This window comes from Colias croceus, chromosome Z, assembly GCF_905220415.1.
Source record: "Colias croceus chromosome Z, ilColCroc2.1".
NCBI lineage: Eukaryota > Metazoa > Arthropoda > Insecta > Lepidoptera > Pieridae > Colias > Colias croceus.
Window position 1 is genome coordinate 11,593,702 of NC_059568.1, and position 24,298 is coordinate 11,617,999.

At 31.9% G+C, this 24,298-nt stretch overlaps 1 protein-coding gene across 1 annotated transcript in view; it reads right to left on the bottom strand.

The window, feature by feature from the left end:
* Window positions 1-291: 291 nt before the first annotated feature.
* Window positions 292-24,298, bottom strand: part of LOC123705174 — a 62,631-nt gene continuing 38,624 nt past the window's right edge. The window contains exons 6-23 of the mRNA XM_045653837.1: window positions 19,388-19,482; window positions 13,642-13,805; window positions 12,742-12,915; window positions 12,541-12,661; window positions 11,354-11,461; window positions 10,947-11,093; window positions 10,682-10,770; window positions 10,206-10,371; window positions 9,904-10,032; window positions 9,342-9,468; window positions 8,842-8,944; window positions 8,366-8,451; window positions 7,550-7,614; window positions 7,049-7,197; window positions 6,447-6,581; window positions 4,895-5,009; window positions 2,868-2,938; window positions 292-1,780 (exon numbers count right to left, since the gene is read on the bottom strand). Of these exons, the coding sequence (XP_045509793.1) occupies window positions 1,654-1,780; window positions 2,868-2,938; window positions 4,895-5,009; window positions 6,447-6,581; window positions 7,049-7,197; window positions 7,550-7,614; window positions 8,366-8,451; window positions 8,842-8,944; window positions 9,342-9,468; window positions 9,904-10,032; window positions 10,206-10,371; window positions 10,682-10,770; window positions 10,947-11,093; window positions 11,354-11,461; window positions 12,541-12,661; window positions 12,742-12,915; window positions 13,642-13,805; window positions 19,388-19,482 (2,171 nt within the window). The 3' untranslated portion in view covers window positions 292-1,653. The remainder of the gene's footprint in view (window positions 1,781-2,867; window positions 2,939-4,894; window positions 5,010-6,446; window positions 6,582-7,048; window positions 7,198-7,549; window positions 7,615-8,365; window positions 8,452-8,841; window positions 8,945-9,341; window positions 9,469-9,903; window positions 10,033-10,205; window positions 10,372-10,681; window positions 10,771-10,946; window positions 11,094-11,353; window positions 11,462-12,540; window positions 12,662-12,741; window positions 12,916-13,641; window positions 13,806-19,387; window positions 19,483-24,298) is intronic.

The window sequence follows — 24,298 nt, forward strand, 5'->3', positions numbered from 1 at the left end:
CAAAATAATAAAAAACTATGAATCTTTATATGAATATACAAAAGAAAATCGTGATAGTTATGTTTGTAACTCAAGAATGGCTGAACCGATATTAATGATTTTTGGTTCGTTGTAGGTATTTGTCTCCCGTGCAATTAGGATATAGAACTATTAAAAAAAAATACAGTCAGGGCGGAGCCGGGCCGAACAGCTTATATTGAAATTCATTCATTGAAGTTATTTATTTTTTAAGTGGCAGGTATCCAATATTGTAAATATAAATAGAATCCAAAACTATGGCGCTATTAATTATAATTAATTTAAAGTAAGTGCTAAAATTAACAAAAATAAAAATAACTTAAAGTATGCATAGTAAACAAAGGTAACATTTTTAATTATTTTGCCGTGGTACCTAATGTGAGTAGGTGGTCATTACCCAGTCGGGTTTCTGAAGGAATCCCTCCCACCACTTTTATTTAATTAAGAAAATATTCGCCCCATCTTAAATCCCACAAAAGTATAAAAAACTGTACGTATCTTCTAAACTCACCCTTATTTGGAGAGTTAGGTAAAATTAAATAATCAATAGCAATTATTTGTCAGATCATAAATAGTGCCCGTTTATCACTTGTTTAAGGTTTCGTTTATAAAATTGCACTATGAAGATGTCTTTATGTGACACAAAGGTTAATTTACCTATTTTGAAGACTACCTCTATAGTTATTTTTTGTATTTATCTAGAGAATGTTAAATATGTGTTATCCTCCGAAGAGTATTTTTGCTAATGTATTTACAAAAAAATAATAATAGATATATACAAATTGTCATATCAAGGAAAATCTTAACTGCCTAAGTATTTATGTACCTAACTTTAAACTTGTTTATTTAGTGCATTTCAGTTATGTTTGACGAAAGTTTTAGCAATATATTATTTATCGAAGGGTTTTTTAATATAAACTCTACCTATTATATATTATCGACTATAGTTTTTTTTTATATTGTTATGTAGAAACTTGATTTGTTCTCAGTATTTGGCACGATATTAAACCTGAGGCAGATTTTAAGAAAATGTCATTACAAGATTGTATTATTATACCGAAAGTGATATTGATTCTAATATCTTTAATCGTATAACATAAAATATGTTATAGGTATGTACTTTTAATTTAATTTCTAAGTGTTATAGTATAGTATTATATTATCTGTGGCATTATACATACATTCCTTATATTATCAAATAATTAAACCATAATAAATACTTAAATATCACTATAACATTAATGTAAGCATCATTATACATTACAGTTATTATTTTAATATTACTACTGTATTTATTATTATGCGCATGGCGGTTACTAACACTTTTTATACAGGTATTCATTGGAACTTTTTCTCGTATTCAGTTTCGAAACACTGTTTATTGTTCATGTATTTATTGTAACACAAATGTACCTCGCGTGCACTGTATGAGTCAATTGTATAATAATGTCCAAGATAAAATGTACATTATCGAAATTATATAAACAGTTTATCCAGTGCCACACCAATGCATAACTGATAACTCCATCAGTCTAGATGTTACACAGCTCGGTCCCGTTGCCACAATACTGGATCCTCGGGTGTTTAGAAACACCACCAACGACAGCATCAGGAGGATTGCTCCTCCTGCAAACCTCATTCAACCTGTTCGTCACTTCTGTATGTACTGTCCTCCGCATCGCCGCTGCGCGACGGTTGGCGCGTCTGAACGCGCGAGCTGGCTGCAGATTCTTCAGGATCAGTGCTCGTTGTAGCTTTACTCCTGTATTCATTAAAATAAAGTCAGTCAACAGTGCTATTAGGTACTATCTTATAAAGCACGAAGACGTGAAGCTGCAAGACTTTATACAACCTCTACGCACAATCTGTACAACTAACACGTGACGCACATCTCAACACTTATATTATGTTTACCACCTACGTCCTGGCGTTTTTTCTAAGTGAATGAATATGAACAGTGTAATGATATTCCTGCATTGTTCTAGTCTACTGTCTTGGTGTAGCATGTCCATAAAAAACAGAGGAAGAACTAGGAATGAAAGAAATAAAGCACAGAAAACTAAGTAGGTATGATGAACATCTATAGATGAAATAAGAAAGCAACAAACCAAATTCATAATGTACATATAATTTTATTGTATTTCCATCTTTAATTATGATGCATCTACTATGTACGTTCATGATAATGAAACGATCGTTGGTTCACGTTACGTTCGTAAACGTTCACGTTAAGAAAATTGTTTTATTTTCTACGTCATCTGTAATCTAATATTTTCATGAGAATGAACACCTACGTAATTATAACTATAACCGCGTTTTTAGACGCGTTCTTTCATGTGTCTTATATAGTTTTCATGATAAAAATATAAGCGCTGAAAACAAAAAATCAAAATAAAAAATAAAAATAATGGTCGTAACGTAAGCCTTGATTGTGTTACATAATGTTTTATTGTATTTGAGTAAATGGCTACTAATGTAAGTGTTCTTGCCTCTTGAAGAACATCAGCCAGCCTCTTTTTTGTCATCCATCCAATCTTGAGTTCCAAGCTGAAGTATTGAAGATTGAGCTGACAAAGTTAAGTGAAGTCTCATCACTTCCGTAATATATAAGACTAAATAAAATCTTATACCATATTACCCAAGATCTATTTCGCCAAGCATGGACGCTCACAAATAAACGATCTAAACATTAGTAATAGTAGGTACAAATTACAATAAGAAATATGTTGGACGAATAAAAATAAAATGCAAAAGGTACTGAAAATAAAGTACATTGGTTACTTATTGAGATTGAGAACTAAAGATTTCAAATAAAATATCAAATAATTCGTTAATATTTATTTACTAACCTGCTTCCTAGTAGTTTGTACTTCTTGTCACTTTTTTCGCTCGGACTTGGGCTCGGTCCCCGGTCTAAGTGCTACGAAATTATAAAATGCAATGTATAACTCGTTTATATAAAAAATATAAAGACTTTGTGGATTATTTAAAATAATCTGTGTACATTAATTGCAAGTTAATTGACTAATTACTTATATAGTAATTAGTAAGTACCTATACATATATATTATAATGTACATGTCGTGGCCATATCGTAGATTTGCTCATTTCATGATATGATCGATCATTTCACGAAATGGTCGCATTTCATGTGAGGCGAGTGCCAGAAGCAAATCGCTTTTTAAAAAAGAAAATTATAATAACATAGTAAGATATATAAATATATTTATGTATAGGATTTGAGACGCATTTTTTTTCAATATACATTTTCCATAGTACTCAAACCTCTTCGTCGTAAATTCTTTGCTATGACTTTCTTCATATTGTAATTAAACGAATTATGAAGTTTTTAACTGCGAATAATTAAATTTTCGCCACCGGCCGCAATCTTATCACATAAACACGTACGCGCTTGCAGCGCCTCTACCAATAATTAATATAACTATTTTACCTTAGATTACAAAATAAAAGACAGATGGAGCGTTGCCGAACTAAACCGAATAATTTATCGTCATTTTCAATAAAGCTATGTGTGCTGTCATTTCGCCGCTGCACTGTACGTACACGGTGCTTCTGTGTGCGTGTATTGTTGCCAGATATTGAAAAATTTCCCAAATTTTTCCCCGACTACGGAAAAAAGAGGGTTATGTTTTTCGAGTTTATGTATGTATGTATAATATTTCTTTGACACGCCCTGCAGTATAAACCGTTGGACCGATTTTGAGTTGTGAGGTTTCATTGCAATGATCTGAATTATTATGTTAGTGGCGGTAGTGACGTAGGCTATATACATAAATGAGAAGTCAAGTTTTAGTTTTTATTTAAATTCTTTTATTACATAAAGTACCTGCCTACTAAAGTTATATATGGACAAAATAATTGTATTCAATTTTTTATTAAATAAATTACCTACATAAAAAAAGTTTCAATATTAACTAGTTATAATAATTATATTATTTTTTATTTTTCATAATATATGAATACGAATAGCGGTAGTTTTTAGTCGAGAATACGGGACATTTTATTTTCATCATATCCATCATGGAGTTCACATAAATTAAATCGCTAGCGAAAACGACTAAGTATGACGTTTTTAAGCTTTATAAAAGTAACAAAATAATGTATTATGCTTATTAAAATAATCTAATAATTATCATGAACCTTTAGTGCACTATACAAATAATCACATTCACGATCGAAAAATCCAACAGCATTACCCTGAAGATCTTTTAACCATTTTACCGTTTTACCAATAAAAATGGCAAATTCATTTTCAAAATACTGGCAACATACGTTGAAGTTTTGTATTCCTTCATATCTGTACAATTATTATTCGTATTAAAGAAATAAATCAGCCAAATAATCTACAGAAAACCTGTGAAACGATGTTTTATTTTTTTTTTTGTTTTCGGGAACAAATTTTACAGCGTTTTATTATCACAAGACGGCATTTTTTTACTAAAATTGCAAACCCTTTTTGACGTATTGCATGACACTATATGCGCTATAGCACTGGTGCAGCGACGTATTTGTTTTTGATTTCGTATTTTCTTTGACAAGGGCGACGGGCGGTTGTCATGCTCCATCTGTACTTTATTTTGTAATCTAAGTATTTTACGATATGATCAAATAATTTTCATCATTTCATGAAAAAACCGCGCGATTAGTTGGCTTTATCGAGAAACGTTTTCTTATCATTGATCTGCTCAAACCACATCATGATGTGGCCAATAGACATTCAACCATTTCATGAAATGCGACCATTTCACGAAATGATCGATCATATCATGAAATGAGCAAATATACGATATGGCCACGACATACACATATACAAATTACTGCTTTAGAATTAAAACTCGTATTACAAAGTAATTACCTGGCTAGAATAGATGGGTGTATCCAAATGTGATTGGCTGTATACATTGCCCATTTTGGACAATGGAGGATTTTTGAATGAGTAGGAGAAAGCTAAACCACGTTTTAGCGAATTCCTGAAATAATTTTTATAAATACAATTTGTTTCTTGAACATTATCAAAGGAGAATGGCAAACTCCCATAGGACTCTGGGCCTGATCGTTACACTGATGATTTATGGGTGATTAAATAGATAAAAATATACAGACTCTATGAATATAATAATTATAGATCTTTTCTATGGGATAGCAGAGATATTGGGATATTGATTAAGATCAATTTTGAATATAACGTTACTAAGGCCCTTCTGCCATTAGGTACGATACTTCTAGAATACGATACTCGCGTAGAATACTACTTAGATATTAATTGCTGGCTACCCGATGCTCGCATATTAGGCGACTGAAAAATGACTAAATTCATCATTATTGTGCATCGTTTTTGTGGACCGACATAATAATAATAATAATTCATTTATTTATTGCAACAACAGTTACGTCGTTATGTCGAGCAATCAGCAATTCCAGTGACGAAGAAGCTCTTGCAGTTTTTCTTTTTTATAGAAATAGAAGACGCCAACGTAAGAGTAAGAAGTACTGGATTCATGATATTGAAAGAAACATAAATTGTAGAGTTTTTGTAGCCGAACGAGAACTACAACATGGTGATTAGATATTTTTATCTTTCTAACGAAGAGATACGCGCGAGAGTCGAGACGCGATGCAAAAGCGACCGACACGGTGAGTAGTGCTATACTAGTCGCGGACGTGTAGGATACCAGTAGCGTAGTGTGCGAGCCTACATAAAAATGTATGTGAGTTAATCCACGGCGACTAGTCTCCGAGACTTGCAGGATACTTGAATCGCCTATGCGTATCGTAATGGGAGAAGGGCCTAAAACTTCACTCAAATGTCAAACAAGAAACATATACAAATCAATCATCACTGACACAATTATGATTAATAATTTGACATTTTATTAATGGCCAGCTACCTAAATAAAAATGTTATAATTATTATTGATTAAGTTAAACATGTTTTTATTTTATAGAATGATCTAAATAAATTAAGATATGTGTTAAAAATAAGTTAAGTTTTGCTTCTGATTTATAAAGCATTTGAATTCAATAAAATTAAAAATAAAATATAGACATTCATTCGTATTAATCGATATATTCGACTTTTTTACTCCTGACAACACTGACAATCTCTGCTTGATAAGACCGGTAGTCATAGAAATCTAAATAACAATGCCGGTAGTGAACACATTATCTTTTTTTTCAAAGATTTGTTTTCCCATAGAATCAGAAGTAAATATTTTACCAAGAATTACTAAAAATAACATAATGAATTTTAAATATATTATGATTTCTGTAACAGTTAGGCCCAGTTTCGCCATTCTCCTTTCTTTTGATAGTCTTTCAATAAAAAAATAAACGTAGTTATATAATAAATTTAAAAATATCTATTGAAACATAAAGGATAAACGAGATAAAACAATAAAACTTAGCACCTGGTTGGGCTCGGCGGCGGGTAACTGATGCCACGATTATCCGGTGATAAAAATTGTGAGGCAGCTAATCGATTTCGTTGTAACAGTTCTTGGTGAGATCGGTACAGTCTTTCGGATGCTGAAAATCCGGGTTGACTGCAAATATAACTTAATGTGAGTCACTTCATATGCAAGAAATGTATAGTTGTTTTTAAATTGATTTTCATGTCCGCTATGATCGCATATTATTTTCAATTAATTTTCAAATTATTAACCATCGAAAATATGAAAAAAGAAAGAGGAAGATAAAGAGTATCACGCATTTTTAATTGAATCCATGGTATAATACTTTCTTTATTACTACACTTTACGGGTCCGTAACGTGACGTGACTGGTCAGTCAAAGTCAAGTTACAATGAAGCTACAGGCGATTTAAATTGGAAAAGGATAGGTAACAGTCTACCCCTTTTTTAAGTGGCCCCCGGGAAAGGTGCCGTGGGTTATGTCGGATTCTGTCCGACTAAAACCGCACTGTGTTCCGTCGAGCCGCTTTATTGATGGGGCCGCGGGTATTGGGGTATATGTATATCTATCCCGTATTGAGAAAATCAATAGAATCTAACCTCACACTTGTTGTTAATTGGTAAGACTCTTGGTTGAGATTCGGTTGACTGCTGAGCACGGTGACATTGTTTTGGCCGTGCACACTCAATGTATGTCGACTTGGCTGCGAAGGCGAAGGTGCTAATAAAGAAGACGATGTTTCCGGCGGCTGAAAATTGACTTGTCTAAATATTTTGATATGGTTTGCTAACCTATTATCAAATGATGTAATGATATGATATATAAGTGTTAAGTTGTTACTGTAAAATGTATTGAGTTATGTGCTTTTATATTATATTATTATGTTGTAAGTTGTTTTATTATGGTATAAATGAATCTATATAATGATAGTCTTTATGAGGAATTTTGCCTAAAGTACGAGTAATGAAAAAAGCTATTTGTTTAAAGAGAAGTGAACACTACCCAGTGTACCTACTGAAATAGTTTGACTGTGAACGAGTCGTGTGAATGGACAATGTGAGTGTGTGAAAGGGGCTCAGTAATGACACCTAATTACGTACCGGTTGCTCCACGGCTACTGGCGTGTCACACTCGTTCACCACGTTCACTGTGATTGATGTTATCGCTGAAAACGAATCGAGCCGGTAAAATGTAGGTCAGATGATCCTCAAATATTTTGTAAGAAAATATCTTGCGTGAAGACGATAACGCGTATGAAAAACATCTTCGTATAATGAAGCTTTTTAAGTAGACTACTGTAGCGTCAATTCTGTTAAATTCACTGTAATTACATTTTTTTCCAAATATTTTCTTTCCATTTTATTTTACGTCGTTTTTTGCTAATATCAACTGAAAATTAAGCAGTTGCTGGCAACACGACATTTATAACGCACACATAAAATTAAAAACAAATTCACTCATTGCTTTATAATCAATAAATAAATAAAAACACAGAGGATATAGACAGTGAATCTGAAAATAGGCTATCATCTCATGCAAGAATAATAAGGCACAAATTTAAACACAGTAAAATCAAATAAAGTAAACGAATACATACCTTTGCAAGAAATAAAACAGCAAAACAAAAATAATAACTTACTTTTTCACATAGGAACACACAGGTATAAGTAGCCTCCACACAACTCTTCAGGAAAGATAGGTGACAGAGGGTAAATCAAAGGAAAACATTTGGCTACAACGGAGCGGTCTGCAGGGACTTACCCGCCAGCTGGGCTATGGGGCTCTTAGAGCGGGAGCGCGGTTCGACGGAGCGTCCTCTACGAGGGAGAAGCCGCCTAAAGCGGCTTTCCTCGGGCACAGGCACACTGTGGGTTATACTACATGATTAACAAATGAATAAACAATCATTTACTTACGCTGGTCATATTTCTGATCAAGGGAAGCGCTTGCTCTGTATATGACTTTGCTTGGCCCAAACTGCTGATCGTCGCGGGAGGCAGCGCTGTTGATTCGGATTAATATGAACTGTTAACGGCGTGTGTATTTCGCAAGTGAACATACTTTCGCAGTGTCCATCGGTTATCTCCTATCTTGTATGCTCTTAGATTCTCAATCCAAATAAATTATAACTGCTAGCTTATACAATATACACTATATATTCACAAATAGTTTGATGGAACTCTGCATAATAAAATAAAATAGGTACAAAGAAAAAAATAATAAAATATGTCGCTATTAGGTTTTTTCATGACATCCAAGTCTGTAATAGAAAAATTAATAGCAGCGCGACCTGTTCTTGACTTACAACAAGGGCGATAAAATTACGTAACATTTCACGAAGATACGGTTGGCAAAAAATAGTCGCTAAGCATTATATATAAGCAGAAATAACCTGAGAGACTGTTGGAAGCTGGACAATCGTGACTGTCGCGAGCTGGCAGTCGAGCTCCGGTGGATGAATTGACGATGAGAGCTTGAAGGACCCGCTCGAGGACCTTGACAATCACAATGGGATCACATTGATACTAAATCTGGCTTCAATTTATTGTTAAAGCAAATAAATAACAAGAACACGCTCCAAATTCTTCCTAAAGCCAGAGAATGTTAATTTAATCTTCTTTTTTAAATAAATTGACGGGTATGATTTCATTATTATTTTTATTTTTACTAGAAATTCGAATCATTTTAATACATTTATACAATGCAATTTTAGTTTATGTTATAATATCTACAAACCATTTAAAACATGTGTTATTTATGGTTGTGTTCATAGCAAAATAAAGTCTTGAAAGTACCAAATCACAATAATAATCTTTTGGACTTATTTATGTCAATTGTTGCTACATCTGAAATTCCACATCTCATTAGGCTTTTTCTACACTATACACATACCTTCTATGGAGTCAGTCAAGGACTGAGAGTATTCGTTGTCAGTGGAAGCCCCCATGCTGCGATGCAACATTGTAGCTACTCTTTCGCGAGCTTCGTTTTCAATTGCTGTCTCTTCTGCTGACTTTATCTAACATTTGGCAGTTTGTATGAATATTTACGTAAAATAGAAGCATTATTAGATAATGAATTGCCCTAATTTTACATATTATTCACCTTCTCCTAATATAATATTTTATATGCATAAATAAGCAAGATTATAAGTTGCTTTGCGGTACGAGTGTTTAAAACCAGTCCGTTGCAACTGTTATTGTGAATTTTTCAAACTATTAAGAAGTCTTCATTTAAGTATACGATACGGAATAAAATTATCTAATCAATGAGGAAACTTTTATTTTGAGAGAGTTACAGCTATATTATTATAATCTATAGTTTTTAAATTATGTTTCAAGTGGAACAGTCACGGAAATTGATTTATTCCAAATGATAAATTATTTGTGTGTTATTAATTGGTTTCGATAAGAAAAATATTACGATCTGAAGAAACTGTTATTCTCTAACTTACTCTGTGGGCCATAGAGGTATCTGTGGAGGTATCTAAGTCCATTTCGCTTAGATCTCTGTTGGGATTTCTCGCTGCCCATATACTCATCTCATACGACATTTTAGCTTCTTTTATTTTGCTTTCCAATGTCTGTAATAAATATAAAATACTTATGCAACCTGACATGCGATAAAAATATCAGTAAAAATATGAACTTATCTGCTTTATCTTGTTACCAATTTAAGAAAAGTTAAAAAAAAATTATGATTCGTTGTGAGAAAGTGTACGAGTTTAGATGTATAACATGTATGTAGATTGTTAACCTTTAAGCTCTGGGCTGGGGTTGGGTCCTTTGACGATTCTGTCAGAGAAAAGCAGCCCATAGAAGAGCCACATTCGTCCACTAATAAGAACAAATGCCCGTATAGTTGATTCACGTTTTTAATTAACCTCTGAGCGTGAATCAGGCGCGCCAAAAATATCTTCGGTCTAAAAAATAAATGGCTATCAAAGAATCTGATAAGGACACGACAACATCAAAATAGTTTCATTTGAATTGCAAATTGCTTAATGTAAGTAATGGCAATGTTTTGCTTTTATTAACATTTTATATGCTATAGGTTTATACTTATAGCATAATATAAAAAGGTAATAAAGAAAGATACAAATCGTCCATATAAAACTGGCTAGCATTATTTATGTAGCTTGTATCATAGACGACTTTTTATTCATTTAATTTACATTAATTGTAAAGTCAATAACTAAATATAAAAAGTTAGGTATTTAGTTGTTGACGTACCTTATCATCTTATATGGCAATACATTTCCCTTAGACTGTTTTTTACAAATCATCATTAAATCTGTTAGTAATATTACGCGTACTTCCACCTGTAAGAAAGCATTTTATTCTCTTTATAATTATTGTTTGACTCCATTATTATTTTCGAAAAAACAATAGCTAGGGCAAACGAATAAATTCGCAAAAAGTAATTCGCTTGCAAATCTTAAGTTACAAAAAAAGGATGCATCCACATTCGCATAACCATGTTATTTTAATATCTTGCCTCTTTTCCGATGTGGTCTTTGAAGCGGAACTCACTGTCTAAAATCACACTACGGTAGTGCGACAGTGCACAGTGAGCCATAGGGTGCCTCAGGTTCAAGGCACTGTTGCATTTGAATAGTTTCTCCATTTCTTCGTCCTTAAATTCCTGAAATAGTGAATTTTTGTAAAAAACAACTCCCGTATAAAAGTCTCAGCAGTGCCTTTAGATTGAGCACGTGTATGTGATTGATGCTATACATGCAATCTAATATAATAAATTATACCAAATGTATTTACATAACTTATAACAATAATTTGTTTTTGTTCGAAAAATATTTATTTCTCAGACTAAAGCATTGAAATAAGTTTAAAGAAAATTTTATACGTGAGAAATGAAGTTTATTGTATTGAAAGTAGTTTACGTACCAATTCATAGGGTTCAATAGTACAAGTTAGCTCATCGAGCTGTTCCAACTCTTCGCGCTGCCGCATTGATCGATTCAAATCTGTCACGTAACATTTTACGAAGCTTTCCTATTATGTGAAATAAAAAACGTTGTCAAATCAAATACTTACGAAAGACATCGTGTGTCCTGTGTATATGATATGATTTTCCTTTTTTTGTACTTACGTATTCATCATTTTATGTTAACTACTTACTTTTGTTAATACCTATAAAATAGTTTCTGAAAACTGGCAAGCTTCACAAATATTAGTATATTGAAATTATTGTAGCTAATCTAATTTGTGCACCTTTGTAACGCATATTTTCAATAAAAATTGGCTGTACAATATATGTATTACTACCCAAAGGGCTTAGACTATATCGCCCCTCCAAAAAGGCAAACAGACACAGTTTTCTATATGAGGGAACAAAGTGTTTATTGTTCGAATTGACAACATTTCATATTTTCATGAAATCATGAAGAAACCGTTTCTTCATTTTGCTATTGTGACCACTGAAAATATTTAATTTAATTTTTTTATCTCATATTTTAAGAGAAAATAAATAAAATCGTAAACCGATGTGACGTCAAACATTCGGTAGAATACATAAATAAGTATCTGAATTAGAACAGGAAACATGCAGTCTACTGTATGAATGAGGTCATTTTGACGGATTTTCAAACTAAAAAAAGAAATCTAAAAAATACCGGTACTTTTCTTTTTGAAATGTTGTCAAAAATAATCTAAGTAAGTTTTAAAATACAGTATTTTTTTGAGAAGCTATTTGATAATACATCTTCTTTTTGATAGTAATTTAAATATAATAATTTATGTACCAATTTAAGAATAGAATTTATTGTACCTCTTTAAGTACAGTATATTTTCTAAAGCTGTAAACAATAACATCTGTATTGTATACACTGCATCTCTATACAGCTTTTACGTTAGCTTTTCTCCACTGAAAAAATTTCAATAGTTTTACTTTTAAATATTTAATTTTATCCAGTTGAAATATTAAAATTTGCAATGTTCACCCAAACAGAAATCCCGCATATAAAAATGAACAAAAGCGCCTTAAGACTAGGTTGCGGCGTGACCATGTCTGGTGGCCTAATATAAAAGGGGTTATATTCCTAAGTCCACCCCGAATGAGTAAGTGAGCTTACCATTGCTTTTAGTGAGCCTGTTTCATCAGTTCCACCCGTATATACGGCGACTCGGCTAAGTATAAGGCTATACTTAGTGAGTCGCTGCATCGGTTTGACCAGAAGATCAGATAGCTGCAGTCTAAAACCGAAAAACCAGGCTTAAGGGGGGGTAAATCACAAACATTATGAAAATATACGTCATAACAAAGGTGCATATACCTGTTACATGATTTGTGTGTGTAGCACCAGGTAAGGTACGTCGAAAATTCAGGGTCCGCTTGTATACTTCGGAAATAATCCATCATCTTGGCTTGTTCGTTCATATATTTCTCGTATGGCTGAAATACCTCGTGGAAACGGCAAAAGCCGTTAGCCATCAATTCTGATTTGTAACTAAAAGTTTACGTCATATTGCAATTATGTAAACGACAAAAAAAAAGAAAACTAAGAGTAATGGATTCTATACTCAACATATGTATCTATAGATATAATAAATAAATCTGTAGAAGGGTCAATTCTGTACATTGAAATTTTTTTGAAAAAAAAAATCTTAATTTTTCAGTTTATCCATAGACGTTGTTCTGTAGAAGAAGGGATCTCCTTATTTATATAGGCCCAGCCGTATTTGGTCCAATAGATATTTATAAGAAGTCATTGTCAGAGTTACTCAAAATGGAGAAATAACCCATCCAGGCGAAGATCGACATCCGCGCGGACGGAGTCACGGGTGGAAGCTAGTAGATAATATTATGAACGATGTAACCCAGGCCCAGTGTAATTGTAAATACTGGTTATGTTTTTGCGTAACATTAACTCATTTAATTCCAAATTACCTCTGCTTCTTATAATCTACTAGCTTACTGCCCGCGGCTTCGCCCGCTTTCTCTAAAACGATTTGAGATTTAAACTATCCTATCTGTCAAGTTGGATCGAACTGCACATGGTGTGTGAATTTTATTATAATCGGTTAAGTGGTTTAGGAGTCCATTGAGGACATACATTGTGACACGAGATTTATATATATTAAAAGATGAAGAATTTTATAATAACTATTAATTAATATGATACCTACAGTTTAAAGCATGAGCGAATAAACAATTGGGAAAAATAAATTCTTACGGCTCATTATTTTCAACGGCTTCTTTAACCATTGGATAAAACGTCAAATTCCAAAAAGTGAGGTTTGCATTGAGTAGATCCGGGATATTCGAGAATAGTCTCTCAGTATCTACTTCGAGCATTTTACCATTGTCTTGTAGAGCGTGCGCGGCTGCTATGAATATCTGCAAATTATATATATTTGGTTTCGCTGGTCGATTTCAAGTGTTTGCCATCGAAATTCGTGATAATTTGGTTTTTAAATTAAGTACACATAATAATGCTGAATAAATTAAGTATAAAAATATAAATAAATTAAGTATACATAATAATGCTGAAATATTTTCATTTTATTGATAACGATCACACCCTCTATTTTTTTTATGTTTAACGTATGGCCGCTACTATGTACTTTTCCCGCGACCAAGTTCTTAGTACTCCACGATTTCAGATTAACTTTACGAACTACCGAGCTGCCTTTTATTTTAAATGCAGTACAAGAAAATTAGCTTTTCTTTTACCACTCGGGGAGTGCCAATAAAACCAGGACGGGGTTGGGTCGAGCTCTCTGTTTTATGCGATATTGTAGCCAGGATAAACGACAGATGCGCTTCCTATTTCAAACTTTCTTTCAATTTATTTCCGCGATCTACGACTAGATAAACTTGCGTAGGCTAAATAATTTAACGTGATTAAAAATCTTAATAGAATTATTCTGAACGTGAGTATCTGCATGCGGCGCCATACCACACACGGCTATCGATTAACATACACGATAGGAAGGTATGAACATTCATTCTGACAGGATACCGACAGGTTTGCGTTGTATTATTGCGTTTCACTAATACTTGATCCCCTTCAACCTCGGCCCGTTGAGCATAATTGGACGTGACGTGATATGCGGATAATTTTTCTATTTATTCCTTCTATACGACTTAATGATTCGACAACATCTTCACAATGGAAAACTAATTCCACTTTTGAGACACATTTTGTTCGTCAAGCTGGTATATAAAGGAGGCTATAATGGCCTATCGGCTGAGTTTGCTCGTGGTTGTTTTTCAATTCCATTGTGCCTGGCTGTTCTATTTGAGTGTTTTTAAAACGTATTCGGCGTTAAAAAATGGATTCAAATTGAACCGTGTAATTAAATTGCGTGATTAAAATCTTCATTTAATTTCTCAAGTTCAAGAAGCTTATACATAATTTATAATGTTTGTTTCCTCATTGTTTCTTATGTCCCTTTGCGAGATCGGATCGACATATGAATATTTATCCAAATGTTGTTGTTTCACCTTGGACCACATTCACATTATTAGTAGATATGGGTAAAGTAAGAAAATAATAGTGTGTTGATAATATTATGCTGATATTAACGATTTTAATGGCAGGTATTTCATTATATTCCACTATAGGATAATTATTGGCACAACTTCATAACTTAGTGGTTATGAAGTTAAACTTATACCTAATCGAATTTTTATTAATCTATGCGTGAACCGAGGCACATGTTGGAAAATATTATAAATTAACCCTCTGCATATCAAATAAATCAGTTACGCGATAAGCTTTATGCATTATAAATGTACAGAAAGGGTCGATGCTACGTCTTATTTTCCGGCTTACCGTATACCTAAATATTAGCTGATAACATGTCATGTCATAACAATACATTCAGCGGCGAAAATATTTATTAAAAAATATTTCGCCGCGGAATGTATTGTTCATCCATCCATCCATCCATTCAGCTCGGATAAGTCCACTGTTGGATGTAGGCCTCCCCCATATTGTGCCACAGTTGCCGATCTTTGGCTTTGCTTAACCATCTGCGGCCAGCTGTCTTAACTATATGACTAAATAATATATAGTCCAGTATTTGCGGCCGGGTTTAATTAGGTAAATATATGATAATTAATACAAAAAATATCTTTAATTAGATATAATTCATAATTAATGTGCGTTAAGAACGTTAAAACGAATCGAAATCATACCTGTTTGCACCAGGCTGCCAAGATGATGCGGCCAGGTGACAAGCGGCAACCGTGATTTTTTAGAATCTTTTTGTCATGATGTACTTAGACTAAAAAACAAGTGACCGAAATTTTTTCCCAAAAATCGATTAGAAAAAATTTAATTAAACATGCTTGCGGTCAAATTTTGACTGTCAACTTAGTCGATAAATATACATTCAAACTTAGTCGATAAATATACATTCAAATTTTGGGTTCATCAAAAAAACTATGAATGCAATGATCCTGCGGTGGGATCTTAGACTATATTAATATTCCTACAGTGATAGATGGTGCGCTCAATAAGATGTGATTCTAAAGTTTAGTATTTGATACTACGAACTAAGTCGTTATAAGCCTTCAAAATATATCCATCTTTCTGTCTATATAAGTTTGGGTGACCTTTATTCAGGTACGTAACCACACAAATATCGGATGCAAAGAACAAAAGAAAAAACTTTAATGAGAAGAAATGTCATGTCTGCGCTACAATTTAAAAACACTTCATAAATTTTATTTCAGCATGACATCATATGAATAATTAGACAAGTTGTAAAAACTGATAATAATAGGCAGTACCATGTAATAATGTTGTGAAGAGTATCTAATTGGAGATAACAAATTACTACTAGGGTAGGTACTACTTTTGGACGATATTATTTTGTGTAGGTATAGCATCCAAAATTATATAAAACACTTTTTAGTGAATATATATTTACAGTACAAATGTGTACAATTGTAAACCCTTGAAATATTTGAAATTACCGCAATTTGAGTATTGTAGAGATACAGAGAGCGTCATGTCTCTTAAACAACAAGGTAGACATAGATCACACTGTATATAGTTTTCCGCTTCGTTTCTAATCCTACTGAGAGTGCATTTTATAAATTAAAATAGTTTCATTGCATTAGGTCTAGCAGGTACAATCTACTTTAATCGGATAATCTTGGACGATTACACAATGTAATGTCTTTGTTTATTTGCTGGTACACAACGGAGGTTTTTTCAACGACTTTTGATAGAGTCACGTGGTATTTAATAAAGCATATCCATGACTGGATTAAATAGAACAGATAAAAAGGTTAATTTTTTAAGTTAACAGAAGCAAGACTTTTGAGAATTCGTATAAGAACGAGATGGAGTAAACAAATTAAGTAACTATATGTCGATTCTTTCGGGCTCCAAACTTCAAAAGGAATTAACGAAACGCGGTGCTAGAAGATGATATTCGGTGCTTGAGTCCAACTCGCACTTGACCGCTTTTATTTGCAATAAACTAGAAATTATTTACTATCACAACTTTATTTGATTTGTGTCATGAATAATAGTTTCCTAATGATCGGAGAACGGTGTGGATAAATTGTAAAGATCAAGTAGAGGAAGCTACTGAAACACCTCGTACATAGGCACCTTGTTTGTGTTTCCGATTTTCGAAGTTTGGAGGATAATGCCATTACTCTTGTGTCAAGAAGGCTTGCTTTATCTACGAGAGGATTGAATGGTGCGAGGACTTTTCTTATAAAATTAATGGTTGCTATGCCCCATAGTGTGATGCGATCTCAGTCACTGGGAACATATATTGAAAATATAGCTAGAACGTGGTACCTTGTTTACGCTTGAAATGGTATGAACTAGCTGAATAACACTTTGGATCTTAGCTACTTTTCAGATAGACAAAACGATATTCTTTGAAGTTGATTTATTAGATACTAATATAAAAACAAACTGCACAATTATACAATTTTGTATTTATCTTAGACCGGATAAAATTTAAAAAGTTAATTAGACTTAGGTTCTTCTAAAACCCTTTTTCTAGTTTTAAAATTTTCATTATATTTTTATACAGGTATGATTATTAAATAGAATAATAAAGTAGAATACTACAGTAACTACATAAAACTCTTTTGTAAAGAGAGAACTTGAAAAGAAGTCCATGACTTATTAAAGACTTTCTTCATACCTACGGAAAGAAAAGAGATATAAGCGTCAACGATGCATTTCTGTTTTCTATTACGTTTATTGTAGAAAGAATAACGAGAGAAAATTAAATTCTTGGCATCACTGTTGATTTACAATAAATAGACATTATTTTTTTACTTTATCTTGATTCAAGTTCAATGCAATGTTTAAATGATTTTTTTTTCCCCACCATATTTCTAATAAATAAACAATAATGTAATTATAAGAAATATAAAATATATCGAATATAGCTTAAAACGTTGGTAGAACCGTCTGTTAATAACTTGAGGCCTTCCATCTTGAATCATATATTAATATATTTTTCTTATAGGTAAATAATATGCTATGGGCGTAATTTTTGTCAAATATTCACAAAACTCAAATATATTTTACATTTTAGGCCACGTAAGAATACGTTATTATAATAATTGAATAACGTTTTCATTATATGGTTTTACATTTTAAATATAGGTACTATTTCCAATAATTAAATTAATAGATACTCACGAGTTAATATCTAACCACATCATTAACGAAATTCCCAATTTAAGAGAACACTTTTAAATGTCAATTATTTCATGTGGGAGCCGAATGGATATATTACATACGAATTATTTTTATTAATTATTACATACGAATATATATTTAATAGAACAAAACAAAACTATTATGATTTAGCTTTATTTTGAAAGTTGAAATTGCATATTTGGATAAACTTTAACGTTTCCTCTTTACAAAGCCTTTCTGGAAGTATATTAATATAATAAAATTACAACACTATAATTTGCATAAGATAAATAGAGATCGTATTTGAGAATTTATTCATATTATTCGTCTTGTTATGAAGTTTAAGTTTAGAGGTTTGAATTAAGGTTTGGGTTTGTCTCGGCACCGAAATAGAATACTAAAAATGTACATACCTATATACATTTGCTTTTTTTCAAATTTGCAAGTCATTTATTCCTTACATCAGCAGTAACCAAGGTCCCGGGTGACCCTTACAAGTAAGTTCGCAAAGAGTACCCAATTTTTCGCGTCCTACTTGAGAAACCTTTTTTCCGCATTCTAATAAAAGTGAACATGTGTATTGTGTATAAGCTATGTTCTAAATATTTTGTCTGCTTTCCATGGCAATGTGAGACAAATATAATGTTTTCTTTGAAGGTTTTTTGTAAAAGATTAAAATTGACGAACTTCGTGAACATTGATAAATGTCTTTCGATATTAAATGAGTTGTACCGTACCTTACCATTGTTGACAACTTAAAAGTTATTGAACTTTGACAAATAAATAAGAAAAATCAAAGTCAACAAAAAAAAACTCTAAGTATCAGTGTGATCAGTCTTCTATAAAAAATAAACTTGTATTTAAGTTGTTTTGAGTACAAGTTTATGAATTTAAGTTGATAATATTTCATAGTATGACACAAATCATAACACAGCGACCTACTTGGGCCCTTATGAAGGGCATTAGGGCAGGAAGTAAGGGTGTGATCGATCTCCCTAAAATGTCTTGCTTATAGCTACCGCGCTTTAGTCAACAGATTAACCTTTAGTTAGCCCTGCAGTTTGATAACACTTAAATCACACAAAAATTGTAAATTCCATTACTATTTGTAAACTCTCGCTTTTACTTTACTTAATTTACTAGAAATAATTTAAAATTGTAAATTACGTTACTATTTTGTAAACATAACTCTTGGTTCCTTCATTGGTTCATCTCACAGGTTTAAAACTTTATAAGTATGTTTAGGATCGCCGCAATCAGGACCTGTTATTCCTATAAAGTATCCACTTACCTCAACAATCACTATCAAGTGTTGGATGTAATCAGCCTCCGTCGACACCAGCTCACGTATGACAGCCTGTTTGGCTTGCTCAGTTTCCGGTAGCGCTGTTGAAGAAATTTCCTATTAATTGTCTATTCTCTAAGGCATATCATAAATATTTTAAAAAACTATCACCCAGTTTTCATATGATAAGAGCCTTTCAAATTTCAGATGGTGAGGATGGGTGCATAGATTCGTCGCGTTTTTATCAAAATCAAGACATATCGTATCTGGGTGAAGTTAGGCATAAAGATTATAGTCGACAAGTAAGAGGTTATTAATGTGACGTACTCGAGCAGACAATTATAGTTGCTTAATGTTTTCCTCATCGGATGATATAGGTATTATTGATTGTAATTAGGTACGTTATTTTTTAGATTTCGATAATAATTTGAAAATTAAATATGGCCTATGTTACGCGCCTATACCTGGTGAAAAAAAAGAAAACTTGAGTACGTAAAACTATACTCGTAGAGTCAGTAGTTAATTAGTTAGTAACCAGCAGATATGCCAATAAATAAAGAATATAATTCAATATTCATTATTGAATTAGTTATATTCTAAAAGTTGTTGTTAAATTTGTTCAACGTAAATAGGGTGTTTTTCAAAAAATTTACTTTAATTCTTGCGTGAGCCATAACGTAACGTTTACGAACAATTTCTTTCTAAGTTTCTTTCCAACTTTGTTAAATAACAACATTCACTGACTAATCGTATTCTTGTTCACTCATAATAATTATCAATAATTATTTATTGACAGAACTCAGATGATAGCTGTACAATTTCGGCCCAAAAATATTTTTACCTGACCGTCTGGGTCACCGTTAATATTAACCACTGAAGGTCCGATGTGACCGATAACTAAAATATCACTATTTAATAAAAGTTAAAATAGAAATTTACATAAAATGCAGATCGATGCAAGCACCGGATTGGTTGAAATGAGAATCCAATGAGAACTAGCCGTGTTCTGTAAGCTTCTATAAATATACGCCCACAGTTTAGAACCTGAACTTCGCTCTACACTTTACAAGAATTGAAATATTGAATTTATAAATGAAATATTCAATCCTGCTCCGAACAAAAGATCAACAAGCGAATTTCCGAGAACAATTAACTGAGACCTCTTCTTTTATGAAAACTTATCGTATCATAATAATTGTATAAAAACATTCCCCGATTTTTATTATTAGATAATATAACAAGGCACGTGCAAATTGTCGTACTAAATTAAATCATACATTTTATTCATTACAACTGCCGGTGAACTGATTGTGATTTCTGACGAACATAGACTGTAACAAAAAATAAAACAAATGCTAACTGAACGACCGTTTTGTTGTCTCTGCACTTTTATAATCACTTATTATGATTCTCGTGCCGTTTTACCTTTGATAGGGAAAATACGCAAATAAAAAGGTAAATTAAAATTGCAAACAAAACAATCGTCATGTACAAAGGAAATACGTCAAAGCGAGCTATATCCATTTAATGCAGTTATTGATATTTGATATGCCGTAGTTAATGATAAAACTCGTTCTCATTCCGTTTCTGTCTCGACATTCTTTATAGATTCCCTTAGTTTTATAGCTAACCGATTATTTGCTGCGCCATAAAACTATTATGTAGGTTGGAATATGGTACCTATTTAATTCGTTGCGTGTAATGCTGACTATAAATTTTCAATTGTTTTACTATTAAATAGAGTAGAAACAATTTGCAAAATTGGACAAAATTATAAAATCATGCATTGCAATATTTTGATAAAATAGTTATTAATTGCTGTGTAGGTACGTCCTCTTTATTAGTTTCAACATAATATAAACACACGTGATTAAAGTCTAAATGCCTTTATAGTAAACATATCGCCATTTTCACTGCTTAATATGTATTTACAATTTTAATCAAACCGAGCATCACACTGACATTAATTAACAAACGCTGGTTTATCGTTAAGCTGCTTATTTGTCATTTAATCATTTCATGATGATTTTCAAATGAACATTGAATGCAAACTATGTAGGTATTAGGGTTTTGTTAGCAAATGAATACTGAACTACATTTAAGTATAGTAAAATTAGCAGTAATTCAAAGGCACATATTCTCTTGTTCAGAGTAAAATTAATTAATTACCGTGTGACCACATGACATACTTTCATCCCTGCTATAAACATTCGAATATTTTCCCAGCGGTGATGTGGGACCGAGCTTTCTCTACCACCAAAGGTAACAGAAAGTTGTTGGATTGATGTTGATCTATTGTTGACTATCTTGAAAACATCTTATTATAATGGAATGAATATTTACATAAAATAATTATTATTGTCTATCTTTAAATAGTAACGTTCAATTGCTGGCTGCTTTTAACAAAACTTTTAACAGCTTATAATTACTACAATATAATACTCTACCACCAAAGGTAACAGAAAGTTGTTGGATTGATGTTGATCTATTGTTGACTATCTTGAAAACATCTTATTATAATGGAATGAATATTTACATAAAATAATTATTATTGTCTATCTTTAAATAGTAACGTTCAATTGCTGGCTGCTTTTAACAAAACTTTTAACAGCTTATAATTACTACAATATAATACTCTACCACCAAAGGTAACAGAAAGTTGTTGGATTGATGTTGATCTATTGTTGACTATCTTGAAAACATCTTATTATAATGGAATGAATATTTACATAAAATAATTATTATTGTCTATCTTTAAATAGTAACGTTCAATTGCTGGCTGCTTTTAACAAAACTTTTAACAGCTTATAATTACTACAATATAATACTCTACCACCAAAGGTAACAGAAAGTTGATGGATTGATATTGATTACTATCGTTGAAAACATCTTATTAAAATTTTTACGTGAAATAAGTAAGTATTGTCTATCCTTAAATAGTAACGTTCAGTTGCTGGCTGCTTTTAACAAAACTTTAAACTGCTTTTAATAACTACTATAATATAAAAGAAATGATAACAAAATTGTCGATCGATGTAACTTAATAAGAGAACGCGGTTTCAAAATGACGGGTAATAAATGTAAAATTAATTATTAAATTCAGTTACGATGTTACTCTTTAAACTAAAATTAATCCATTCTTGTGACATTGTGATGTGTATTTAATTATTCGCAAAAAACAAATATCCTAGAGGCATCAATTTAAAAGTTGATAAATTAATCTGAAACAAATACATGAAAAGCGAATTTTCCCTGTGTTAACGAAAATGTAAAAGTAAATGGATGCAGAAAACAACGTTCAGTTCAATTTTCTACAATTGATTTTGACAGAAATCGACAAATGGTGTTTTTGCAGTAAGTAATAATTTCGTGGAAAATGTTGGAATTCATTCACTTTTGGGGTCTATTGAAATTGTTGCAGTTTTCAGTACCTATACAAATCATTCAGTACCTATTATTTACTGCTAACCTAATAAAACCATACTAAAATAAAACCTTACACCACAAATGTTTAAAAAAATATATATTTATTGTATTAAATAGATAAGTTTTCTGATACGTACAATTAAAAGAAGAATGAAAGAAGAAATTAAAGTATAAGAAATGAATAATAGACCACGGACAAAAACTTTTTAACTTACAACGAAATATAACTGACAAATTGTAAGAATATTTCATTTTAACACTCAAAAATATTAAAAAGGCATAATTAAAGCCTCCATCATAATTCGGTGTGAAATATTAGCTCGCTATTAGCTTAATTAAAAGCATTAATTTCAACATTACTGATCGTCAGATTCTGCTATTGGCTGAGTTCGTTCAAGGAAACATTTCGAAGTAAATTATAATCATTTTAAGACATAGGAAGTGTGAGAATCTGTTTCCGTACATGATTCGTACCGCTTAATGCACTTACGCGTGGCAACTGCATCTTGGAAAACATTTTCAATTCGCACGACCCAGTTATCAAAAAGAGTAAAAGATACCGTGAGGCAAAGAACATGTACCTACTGTCTTCAGTTACTTTTTAGTCAAACATTACTTAAATAATGATGTGACTTTAGCATAAATAAATGCTTCCTAAATCTAAATTTGTATAGTCACTAAATTGTAAATTAAATAATAATTAGATATTTAAAAGTGAGGTTGGTTATCAAATTTCTCAAAATAGTTGAATATTAATGTGTGATAAAAAGAGGTTGGTACTAGGTATAGTTTTAATTAAACATTGAATGGTGAAGTAACGTTTTTAAAAATCATGATGAAAGAATAATTCTTATATAAAGGTTATCTGTATTCAATGCTATTATTAAGGGTTATAAAAGGAATTTATGATAACTTTAAAAAATATTTATCAGATTAATGTATAATATTATAATAATAACTTTTTAAAAGGATTTTGAAGATTTAACAAAATAAAGATGAGTTGAAGAGTGGTCGAACGTAATTTCGTTTTACAGATAGATTTTATCTTCGAACAAAAGTTTCTCGAACGATATCGCCGCGCCGACGAAATCTTATCTCATAATTTCCTTCACTCTCACATTGAATTTTTCGTTTTCTCAGGCTCATTGATACTTGGCACTTTAATGTTTGATTTCATTGGACTCCCATTTCATTTATAAAAGTGTTTATTTTATATCTTATAGAATAGAAGAAGAATATGATCTAAGATCTGTTATAGTGTATCCAAGCAATTACGTATTTAAAAAAATAGTTTAAAATTTTCTATAAACCACTAAAAAATTACATACTCATATTGTACTAATTACCTTTTTCTTTATACAGATCCTTCTCAACCTACGATTAATGATAACTGCGTTCAGTTCAATAAAAGCATACATTTTAACGAATGAAAAGGTGTTTAACAAATGGCCATGGACCGAAATCGTTCAACGCAAACATTGTTTTGCGTTA